The sequence below is a fragment of the Aplidium turbinatum genome, chromosome 7 (assembly GCF_918807975.1).
Source record: "Aplidium turbinatum chromosome 7, kaAplTurb1.1, whole genome shotgun sequence".
NCBI lineage: Eukaryota > Metazoa > Chordata > Ascidiacea > Aplousobranchia > Polyclinidae > Aplidium > Aplidium turbinatum.
Genome location: NC_137478.1, coordinates 33,264,940 through 33,277,085, shown reverse-complemented (window position 1 = coordinate 33,277,085; position 12,146 = coordinate 33,264,940). Strand labels below are relative to the sequence as shown.

General features: G+C 37.6%; 1 protein-coding gene across 3 annotated transcripts; it reads left to right on the top strand.

Annotated features, from left to right (window-relative positions):
- Positions 1-133: 133 nt before the first annotated feature.
- LOC145774308 (iron-sulfur cluster co-chaperone protein HscB-like) lies at positions 134-10,187 on the top strand. Of its 3 annotated transcripts, none has more exons than XM_082585519.1 (6): positions 134-221; positions 4,372-4,570; positions 5,734-5,887; positions 6,126-6,267; positions 6,823-6,896; positions 8,501-10,187. In XM_082585519.1, the coding sequence occupies exons 1-6, from the start codon at positions 197-199 to the stop codon at positions 8,693-8,695; spliced, it is 789 nt and encodes a 262-aa protein (XP_082441645.1). In that variant the 5' UTR covers positions 134-196; the 3' UTR covers positions 8,696-10,187. The 3 variants fall into 3 exon arrangements, with proteins under 3 accessions (XP_082441645.1, XP_082441646.1, XP_082441647.1); XM_082585520.1 differs by having other exon boundaries at positions 6,823-6,951; positions 8,501-8,637; XM_082585521.1 differs by having other exon boundaries at positions 150-217.
- The last annotated feature ends 1,959 nt before the right edge of the window (positions 10,188-12,146 follow it).

Genomic DNA, 12,146 nt, shown 5'->3' with positions numbered 1-12,146 from the left:
TTTTTTTGGGGGGTGCGCACCCCCCCCTTGGATCCATCCTTGATTTCATACACACCTTGTGTATGGTCGGTCATAGCTTGGTATTGCACATCCACACTTTCATGTTTAACGTTGCTCATTATTGTTTATTATTAGATACTAAGTTTATTATTATATCCATTAATTTTAACCTTTATACTTTAATGGTTCTTTAATAATGAAGAAGTTACTGCCTTTGGTGTGTAAGTTTTGGTTGTTCATTGATGAAATGTATTTTTACTAACATTTTCCATACATGGCAAGTAGTGTCCTGTACAAGTTCTATGGCAATCATCTGACGAGACAAACAAAACAAAGCAACTTTAGTTCGTTTAACATGTTTTATTACAACTTAGAAATATACCATAACATAAGGGTCATTCTATTATAATACAGTCAAAATTTTGAAATCTTGTAACCCATCCTCTCAGAATTTCTTCATTTTTTAATATGTTAGAGCTACTGGGAAAAGATGAAGATTGGCATTTACGCTGTCAAAATCCATCAAGCGGTTTTCAAGATATCGACAGTTACATTTTTGCCACTAAGGGCGCTGTTTTCGCATCACAAAAACAAAAATGGCTTATAATTCTTATTTTATAAGATACAGAAATAATGAAAATATGTATTCTTATTGTTTTTGGGGCAAGGAATTCAAATATGTTATTACATTTGTGAAAAAAGCAAAGGGAAACACTTTATTTTATTGAACAAAAGTTTTGGGGTGCTTCATTTCAATGCCCCATATCTCAAATCTGCAAAAAGATTTTTTCCCCCAACCAATGCTAAACTGTCAAGAAAAGCTACCGGCTTCATGTGCAAAAGTATGATAAATACGTTTTGTTTCAAACTTCTGCAATTGACAAAATGTTTCATTGCTATATTCACAATGTTTTCAATCAATAGACTAGTGTAATACATGATCACATTTTATTCTATTTGAATCAAGGCACTAATGATGCTCTACAGTATCTACTTCATCTCATATTCAACAGAGCATGGCCTTCTTTTTTGATGACCTGAATCATAATACAAGTTTTGTGTTTGCAATGCAAGAAGAATTGGCTCACTATTTGAAACAAAACTATCCATTCATTCAACCCATCTAGTATGTACTTTTCAGATGGGTGTCCTGGGAAATACAAAAAACTTCAAAATTTTTTCAAGTCTGACCTATCATCAACAGGTCTTGGGATTTTCTGCAAATTGGAATTTCGTTACAAGTCATGACAAGACTTCTTTTGATGGACTTGGTGGGGCAATTAAGCGAAAACTTTTCCACAAAAGTTTAGCTCAGCCATGCCAAAATCAAATTCTGACAGCGAAAGATGCTTACAGTTATTGCAAATCAGCTATGCCTTCAATCAGTTTTTATTTTTTATCCAAAGAAAAGCTCATTGATATTCGACTGGCTTCAAATAAAAGATACATTCAAGGCCACACAATACCAGGCACCAGAAGCTATTACTTGTTTTCCTTATAATGTATTGCAAGCATCAGGTTTAAATTCGCAGCAGAGGATCATTTGTTTGCAGGTTGTTTCAAATTTTTTGATAGCCATCAGCAAACTGAAAACTTCAATGTTGAGGAGTATGTTGCAGTGAAATACGACCAGGCATGGTGGATTGGTATTATCTTGAATGATACAGCAGCTGATGAAGAACTTTTAGTCAAGTTCATGCATCCCAGTGGGCCATGTCAAACGTTTCAATGGCCAAAACATGATGATATTTTATATGTTCCTAAGACAAAAGTTATATCAAAAGTTGCTGCACCGAGCATCAGCAGAACTGGACGTGTTTATCAAATTACTGATGCAGAGTTTGCGTTTTTATCTTAGTGGAAGCTGTAATTTTCTATTCATCATCATTGAGTGCCCTCTCTTTATTTGAGGGTTGGCTGCCACTGTACTAATTAGCAAGAAATCTTTGTCAAACTATCGAATCAGGGTTGATCTCTAACCAGTTTTGATCACTTTGAAGCGGTTTAAACCTGGTTTTAACCGGTGAAAACTAGGTTTAAACGGTCAAAACCCAGAAGAATATTTTTATGTAGTGAATGGTCGGCTACCTGGACTATGGGCTATTTAGGAAATATAAAAGCAGTTGTGACCATATTGATATGCAGGCCTCGAAATAGCTGGCGGCCATGGCCGCCTGAACTTTCATTAATGGCCGCCAATACCGACCTGTCAGGCAGTCACAGATGGCTGCCTGTAAAGTTCATACGAAAGATTATATTTATCTTGGATTTTTCTCTTGTTTCAGCACCGCCAAAAACAAGACATCAAACAGCGTTAAGACTACTACCTTAATTACATGTCATGCTACGTCTTATGTGCTACGCAACGGGAGGGAAAATGTTGCGCAAATTTTATGGTAAATGTTTTTCATAAAAAAAAAATATGTTGGAATAAATTCTTGTACTTCAGTTGGCTGTGCAAATGGTTCATCGTTCTATCAAGCATTTTTTGGTTTATCAGAAACTTATTGTTAGAATTTGAATTTTCTCGATAATTAAAATAACCACGCAATTGAAATATCAATAATTAAAATACCAACTGATTGAAATATCAAAAATAAACAGAGAAATTGAATATTTTTTGTTCCAAATCCAGCATTTAGATTATTGTTGATCAAAACAAAATATAGTTGAACATCATTACTAAACAATAACATGGAGGGTAATATTTTTAATTCAATTGAAAAGCACTTGATTCATACACTAAAGGGGTTTTGACCAGTAATAGGTGGTCAAAACTGCCCGGTTTAAACCAGGTTTTAACCGGGCCGTTTAAACCGCCCCAGTTTAAACCGATCAACCCTGCAAAATCTTGCATTCATTATTTTGGTTTCTCCTTGACTTATCACTGGCACTTTTTAATCCTGATATATTGCAGTTTTGTGTATGCTCTACATTCAATCTATATATCAAATCATAAATAGCATTACTAACTAGTGTGTACTGTGTAGAAGTGTATTTTGAAGTACCCATAAAATGTTTTTTTCATGACAATTGCAAAATTTTGCAACAAATTACATTTATCTTACTTTTACACATTAAACAGATAGCCTGGATATCTTGTTACTCCAGAATATTTACTATGATTGACATCATAATGCATATTGCATATGCTGTGTGCTCATGTATTTTTTATTAAAAGTGCATGGAGAATCAGCAGAGCCCGATTTATGGCATATGCATTTTGCTCTGCTACTGTAGAGCATCATTAGTGCCTTAATTCAAATAGAATAAAATGTGATCATGTATTATACTTCAAGTCTATTGATTGAAAACATTGTGAATATAGCAATGAAACATTTTTGTCAATTGCAGAAGTTTGAAACAAAACGTATTTATCATACTTTTGCACATGAAGCCGGTAGCTTTTCTTGACAGTTTAGCATTGGTTGGGGGAAAAAATCTTTTTGCAGATTTGAGATATGGGGCATTGAAATGAAGCACCCCAAAACTTTTGTTCAATAAAATAAAGTGTTTCCCTTTGCTTTTTTCACAAATGTAATAACATATTTGAATTCCTTGCCCCAAAAACAATAAGAATACATATTTTCATTATTTCTGTATCTTATAAAATAAGAATTATAAGCCATTTTTGTTTTTGTGATGCGAAAACAGCGCCCCTAGTGGCAAAAATGTAACTGTCGATATCTTGAAAACCGCTTGATGGATTTTGACAGCGTAAATGCCAATCTTCATCTTTTCCCAGTAGCTCTAACATATTAAAAAATGAAGAAATTCTGAGAGGATCGGTTACACAGTGTGACTGTATTATAATAGAATGACCCATAATTAAAAAAATCAACCCAAACGTTTTCGACACGTACGTGTGTCCTCATCAGGAATTACTTAAATCTGCAATATGCCTGAAATGAAAATTGTAAGATAAATTTGACTATGTTTTATACCTGTAACGACATAGCCTAGTCATTAGTCAAATTTATCAATTTTCATTTTATATATATTTCGGATGTAATTGCTGATGAGGACACAAGTACGTGTCAAAAACGTTTGAGTTGTTTTTTTAATTATGTTATATTTCTTTGTAATAAAACATGTTAAACCTGCTAAAGTTACTTAGTTTTGCTTGTCTATGGTTCAACAAAGCAAACTCTTTATCATCTGATGGGATTTTCATGAAGATGCTTTTAGAATTCTGATTATTTGTTTTGATAAAACGTTTTATTACAAAAAAATGTTACTTTGGAGGATGTAGTTTTTGAACAGATTATTCATCCTTCTTTGCATATATGCATCTTTTCAAGGGAAAAATATTGCTTCGAAATGGATTGTAGGTGCCTGTTGTGAATTAAGGCTTCGTTTTTACTTTTGCAGACTGTACAAAGACACTACGTCCGCTTTCCATTCGACACCCTTCTTCATCGCATCATTGCTCCAGATGCCTCCATCCCCATGCATTCCTTGTGTTAAAAAAGACGAATGTGACTTTGAGAAAAAATTACTCCGTTTGCCATGTGACTATGGTAGAATCTGTTAAACTACGTAATGATGATGGAGTTTGTTGGAAGTGCAGGTGATTACTTCTTTGTGTATAATACCATCTCCTTCCATTTATTTCGGGATTTAACTGTATTAAAAATTGTTGTAGTTAGAACATGAAGATAATCGTTGACGTTATTGATAAAAGTTAGACGCTGTTGTCTACTACCTTGTTTGCCTTTGATATTTCTTTGAAAAGCAGTGTGTTCTAACTTTTCCATCTTCACAATATGGCAAGAAAAGCTTGTTTGTCACTTGATGATGTTCATCAACATTCTGGTTTGAGTTTTTTGTGTTCAGGCGATTACAGCAGGTATTATTGCGCTGGGTGTCTAACAAATGCATGATTATTTTTCTAAAAATTTTCTATCATCCTCTAAAAGCATGAGGCCTCATTGGAAACAATAATTCCTCCGACAAATACGACACATTGTTGGAAAACTTTGTGGAAGTAGCTTTTGACATGTCTGGGCTGGTTCATTTGTAGTCGATAAGTCATAACTTGTGTCATAAGAAGCTTCAATTGGCAAGGAGCTTGTCATCCATGGTCTCATTGTAATGAACAACACAAACTTATATCTCGGATTCCTATCTCTGTGTCCTTGGTATGTTTGAACCGGTCAATAAAATGCCCAATGCAATTCTTATATGGCATCCAATGACCACGATGAAGTGCACTAGACTCATGATCATAACTTCATCAGGTGGACTTTCCATCAAGAAGCTGATGATAAAAGTTGTGTAGTGACAAATAGTGTATGGGCAAGAAAATTGTGCTTCTTCAAATGTCCACCTGAGGGCAGGCAGTCTCACGATGCATCACTTTTATAATGGATGGCAGATAACGACTTTATGTAAATGTGTTTTTGACTTCCCGACCAGTGCACATGGTTGCAACGTGTAATAAATGCACATCATAGAAATAGATTCCGCACTGAGTATTGCAGGGCTGCCGTGTGCAATTCAACTAGAAAGTTCAACATGCCATAGGAAACAACGGAAATGGTTTCAGTGGAGTATGTTGTAGTTTAGTTTCTTTGGGAAACTTCCTTTGTACTTGTCACCAGTGTTGCCCCACATCAAAGTTTCAAGCTACCTGCTTGATCAGTTTGTAGACCCAGCTGGCAAAAGCTGCTTTTTACATTATTGTAACATAGCTAGACGTTTGAAACTAAAATGTAATGTTTCTCCTCACAGAGCAAAGCTGGAGATCACATCCAAGTTCTTCTGCGTAAGCTGTGGCACAGTCCTCCCTGTAAAGTCAAGTGAAGATTACTTCACTCTGTTCGATATGAAGCCGGATTTCCAATTGCCGCTCACCGAGCTACAGGCAAAGTTCAAAGGTTTACAGGTTTTTAATTTTCTTCCATTAAAAAGTATTTGTGTTCAACCAAATCAAGCTGAAGAATCAATGAGATTAATGTTTTACTCGACGTTTGAAAGATATAAAACTCAATTGCAGTGAATAAAATCTGGAATGACTATCACAGGAAACACAAAAGTACAAATGATTCGTATGCATCAAAGTGAAACCATGACAATTATCGACGAGTTTGTCGACTAATAATCGCTTTAGATGTCGCCACCAGGTGTCGCTTCATCCCGACAAGTTCACGTTGAAGAGCCCGACAGAGGCGCAGATATCGGAGAGTGTGTCATCCCTGCTCAACAAAGCCTACTTCACTTTACTGAAGCCGCTGGCTAGAGGCCTCTACATGTTGGAACTGCAAGGTAGGAACGCTCTGCTGTGGTGGACACGTATGAAAGTGACGTCACGTGTCATTGCGTGCTAAAAGAAGGAAACCAAACAGCTCATGTCGCTTACGATGAAATTTAAAAAAACATTGAAAGGAAATGATGAGTTCAGCCAGTAACGCAATTGGGTGTTTGCACCTTTTCCTAGTACCATGAGCAAATGAAGCTGCGGGGCACTTTTAAATGTTCATAATTGTACCGCGCCTGGATTTGTGGGGTCGTCTTCGTGGTACCCGGTCATTTGGTCGACAGGACGTTTGGTCGACAGACATTTGGTCGACAGGACGTTTGGTCGACAGGACGTTAGGTCGACAGAACGATTTATTTTAGGGTTAGGGTTAGTTAACTAACCATAACCCTAATCTAACCCTGACTCTAACCCTAACCCTAAAATAAATCGTTCTGTCGACCTAACGTCCTGTCGACCAAACGTCCTGTCGACCAAATGTCTGTCAACCAAACGACCGTGCACCGTCTTCGTGGTGTTGTGACGTCAATGAACTGTGACGACAATGAACTGGCTCGTTGCAGGGATTACCCTGGGGGAGGATGTCAGCGCGGACGATCCCGAGTTTCTTCTGGAAATTATGGAACTAAACGAAGAGGTGAGAAGTTATCTTGGAGCTCTGATTGACTCATTACAGTGATTGATTGAACAAGGTGAAGAATGACATGTTAATCTCATCAAATCAATATTTCAATCGCATCACCTGCGAGGTATTTCTATTACCACTAATTACAAGCAATCGAAACTAAAACTATGTGGGGCAGGTTGATAACAAACTAAAGTGTTGCCACTCTGATAAATCCTTGTATTTAGTAAATTCTTTCTTTTTCTAACACGCTTCAATGTTTGTGTTTTGGCGCTTCTACCCTTTTCCAGACTCATGCTATGTTATGGCAAGTTATGTTTTTTTGCTTTCATGGTCAGGAATAAACTTGAAATGAAACTAAAGAGATTCGCTGAATGTTGATATAGCAAAATCATTCGTCATGTTTTTCTTCAATTTTTCGGCCACAATGGAAAAGTTTCACACCTTTAAATTAACACGGGCTCTGGCACCACTGACACGTTTTGTTCCAGTCATGTTGTTACTGCCAGTCTGGTACTTTTAGACCCGCTTCGGCGACTCGACCCGATTCGGGAGATCTTTCCAAGGATCAGGACGTTTCTTCGAAGTGTCTTGATTTTTGATCCAAGAATCGCATCGGTGCCCAAATTATCCCTTTAACGGCCCTGTTAACTTTTCCCACAAGAACTGTCCAATTCCTTAGCGATGCCCATCATGAAAACAAAATCAGCACCGGCTCACACGTGTCAAGGTGTCACTGACACTGCCGTGTAGAAGAAATGACCCCGAAGCGTTTGTTTGAAAAAATGAAAACGTTTCCTTAGTTTGGTTGGTTTTGAATCTTTATCCTCGGACTGACAAAGCCTTGGTTGCTTATTCCTGGTAGTTTCGCATACTTGTAGAGGCTTTTGACGCAGGGCCGGTTACCGAGATTGACAGAGTGAAGTTTCTGATTGTTGAAGTCTTCTTGCCGGGGAATTATTCCATTCACTGGATGCCGCTGAATGGAGAACAGTGCTTATAATGCGTTGCTCAAGCGGCGCTAGTTCGACTCTCGGGTGTGCGCTTGAACAACGCATTGTAAGCTTCTTCGTTCAAGAAGTCACGCGCTAACCAACCGAGCTATCGGGGCGCACGACCTTGATTGCCTTCTTAGAACACCACAAACATTTGGCGATGTGAGAAAATGCCAGAACAACATTTGGGCGGAAGATCGTGATACAATTTATAAAAATGATCATTGAACTGATTCTTTTGTCTTTGTGCTCTGTAAAGCGGTGGACAAACCTATGTTTTCTTGCAGTCCCACATTGTTGAAGCTGGTGCTATTGCCGGCTCAATGTATGCAGGTTGAAACTTATTAACGTGATTACCCCGACAGCAAATCAATCGTTTTTGACATTGACTTATTACAAGGTCTGCAAACGTTGAATCAATGTGAAAATTAGTTGATTTGCTGTCTGGGTAATCACGTATTAGCCGGAAAAGTTATACAATTTGCACTTTTAAGGCAAAACTGAAGAATTATGCTGCCCTCGTCATATAAACCGGCTTCTGCATTCCGGGGTTAAAATGAATTTTCAAATAAGATGTAATCACGAAGTTCTTAAATTGTTGACATTTTAAAACATCCACAGATTGCCGAAACAACATCCGTAGAGGATCTACGCGACAGACATAAAAGTCTAAAAGCGGAAGTGGAAGCCCTGTCCGATGCTATCGCCGAATCGTTCAAGGGTGATAGACTGGCCGAAGCAAAGTCGCAATTGATCCGCTTCAAATATTTCGACAATCTTCTCGAGAAGATGAAAGAGCAACTGCCGCCTGTTTAGTTTCGTTTCTGGGACTTCCCCTACCTTCCAATTCCTATTAATTTGAGGAACTTGCGGGTTTCGTTTACAGTTTATTGGACCTCATAGCCCTTCATTCACAATAACCTACAAAACCCTCCCCTCACTCATTTTTAGTCTGCGAAAGCAGTCTAGTTCCTTCAATTACCAACCACAAGCGCTCATAGAACTTCAGCCCCTTAGTTTTCTGACTTTCCTGTCCTGGTTAGGCCGGCTTTAAAATTTATTGTTTGCTTTCTAAAGTTTTCTTCACTGATTTGTAAAAAAATTTTTTTCTATTTTTCTAAAACTTTTTTTAAAATTTTTTCTAAGACAAAAAAACTATTGGCTACAAACGTTCGTCAAATATAAATCATTAAAATATTTTCGTGGTCGTAAAAAAAAATTGAAACATAACTTCATTTCTACACCAAATTTTGCAACTCGAACTTTTACAGGAATTCCAGTTGAATGTGATGAATTTGGTCAAATTCATAGTAGAATTCATACTTCCGTGACAACCTCCTCCCGGATTTATGGACGAAAAAAGCTCCGCATCAAGTGACGTTGGTTCGGAAGTATGAAGTGTTCGCTTCAGAAACGCATTTTGAAGACATGCTCTTCATTCAACGGCACCAAGTGGATGGATTCAGTGGCTCCGAGAAGGGGGGGGGGGAAGTCGGGCCAGTTTCCCCCCTAGCAAAACATTGTAAAGGAAAAACGAGTAGTTTTTTGTTTTTGCACTTTTGAGGGGGGCCCATTTTTAGTACTAAAGTAAAAATGTACCAACTAAAAAATCAACAAATTCCTAAATGAAGTGCGTAGTTCCAAGTATTTCTCAATCGTTGTAAATGTCACTCTCGATGCTTTTCATCAAGAACAAATCATTTTCGTGTTAGCCTATAAGGTAGGCGATGTTGAACAGCTTCAAGACTTAAAATCTTAAGCTGAAAGGATTTCTGTATCACTGAACGGTTTCGATTGTATTGATAGTTTCAACTTGAAAACTGGCGCTATTTTAGCTAAGCGGGAACTATTTTTGCTTGACAACTGAACCTTAACTTCAAAATCTGCGTTGGCCAGGCATAGGATGTTGTATCCAACATAAGTTATCTGGGAAAGTTAAAGGTATCAGTCCAAGCACGATTAAAGAAAGTAAATCCTGTACATTTTTTGTTTATGGATCATCATCAGTCATTATCTCTGCCTTTATGCATCAGATTGCGCATCAACATGAGTTATTTGCTTCCAAGAGTGGCGATTTGAGCCAGCTCGCCCAGTGTCGCCAAGTTGAGTCCGGTCCATGATTGAATGTTATCTTGCCATCATTTTGGTTGTCTGCCACGTTTTCTTTTTCCTTCTGTGCAAACTTTGCTGATTCCGAATTGTGATCTTTTAGTGTAGCCGAACAGTTTTAAAACTTTTGATTTTATTAACTTATTGCTGCAATTGGATGTAATTTTGTCATAGTTAAAAGATCTTCTGTTTTCGTGTGGTCAAGTAGCCTTTTGTTAGTCATGCTTTTCATGATGTGATTTGGAAGGTAGTGAGTTTTTTCTTTATTTGAGTTTTCTGTTTATGGATGTTGTTGCTTAAATCTAGTTGGAATTCATAATGTTGCCTACAGACAGCGTTGTTTAAATGTCTTATCCTTTTTGGAGTAATTGATTATCTGTAAGCTTGTGGCATCTTTAAAGTTATAGCCCAGTCAGAGGAAAAATTCTGAAAAATCTAAAGAAAGCTGTCCTATCATCTTGCAAAGAAAATTGACTTCGAGAATGTAATCAAGGCGGGGTGCAATCAAACCCAATGCTTTACATTACCCTTTTGCAATTGGAGCTCTAAAGACATTTCTTAAATGCATCAAGTTAGAACCAACAAGAGCTTGATCGGAAGCTGAGTCAATGCTAAAGTAGCCTACAACTAGCAGTTTTAAATTTGTGACTGCTTTGCATTATGTGGATTATACGGTCCTAAACAAGATTCACTGATGAAATTAAAGAAAGATGTAATCTAAGTAAGAGAAAGCTGAGAAGAGTAGGCTACTACTCGCTAGCTAAAGTTGCAGTGGCAATTATAAATTTAAAAGATAATGACTTTGTTTTCCTGAGGACAGAACGCTTTTATAACTCCAGTTAACTAGCTGAATCGTTCGAAGGAAATGTATTCTACCGTAGGCTACATTGCAAAGGATTCGATAGTTGTTGGAATTGACAAATGTATCAACAAACTCAAAGATATCGTCGATGAGTTTGAAGTTCCATGAAAATTTCATCGTATGTCTGTTGTGCAGTTGCGGGCATGTGGGACAAATTTAAACCATTTGTAGGCTACAACAATGACATTTTTCAAGACATTTTGGATGAGTTGGTAGCCTACTTTTGACAGAAAGCCACACAGCAAACTTCAGCTGCAAACCAGAACGAACCACCCCATAATCTCTCTACACAAGGAATCGTTGATTGCAACTTTCGAAAGGTTTTTCCAAATAGTTTTGTTATGATTTTTTTTGTGTTTCGGTAGCTACCTCCAACGGTTGTGGTTTGAGAACGTGGTTTTAGCAATTACTGAAATTTGTAAAGAATTGTTTCTGCTCCAGTAGGCCTATGACTCCAAACCGATTGAAAAGCCTAACTAGACATGTTGTGCATCAATTCAGACGTCGCAAAATTTTATCATTTGATGCTGTGATCCGTAACTTTGCATTGCAAAAAGTCCAGAAAGCGTTGAATTAAATTAGGGATGTCCAAAGTCCGCCCTGCGGTCCAACTCCGGCCCACGAGACGTTTTTGTATGGCCCGCGCTTGTTGTTGTACAATGTGTTATTTTTGGCCTGCAGACACACAAAAATCATATAAATTCAACTGCAGTTTTCAGAAAAATTATTGTGGCTGTTGGCCCGCGAACACTTATTATCAAAACTGGCTCGCGTGGGAAAAAGTTTGGACACTCCTGAATTAAATGCTTGGTTGAATTATTTTTGTTGCCTGTAGGCCTATTGTGTGTTTACAAAGCTTTCTAGACAAAATAGTTTGCCTCAATGGCATTTTTGCTGCGAGTGTAATCCAGTGATTATATAGGCTATTGATGATTTTTACATTGAACGAAGTTTTTTTCATGCTGAGGAAAGTAGGCTAATTTCAGCTTAACACGAACATGCAATGCAATATTTGTTAAAAAATATTATGGGGCCCATTTTTCGTGTTGTTTCCCGACCAGTGCTGACTTCTCTCAGAGGCCCTGGATGGATTACAGTAATTCACAGACAATCGAAAACTTCACTCTGTCAATCTTGGTGACCGGTGCGTGTTGAAATGGATCTAAGTCTCTATAATCTTGGCATAACTTGTATTGTATTTTGTTGTGATGGTCAGAAATAAACTGAACCGAATAAATTTTCAGAGGTTTTCCATCCAAGGATAAATATTCATAGCCTACCAACCAACTACAGCAG

Coding starts and splice junctions, on each gene's coding strand:
- LOC145774308 (XM_082585519.1), top strand. CDS start 197: ATGAAGAAGTTACTGCCTTTGGTGT. Junction 5,888..6,125: donor CAAAGTTCAAAGGTTTACAG/GTTTTTAATTTT, acceptor TGTCGCCACCAG/GTGTCGCTTCATCCCGACAA. Junction 6,268..6,822: donor CTACATGTTGGAACTGCAAG/GTAGGAACGCTC, acceptor GGCTCGTTGCAG/GGATTACCCTGGGGGAGGAT.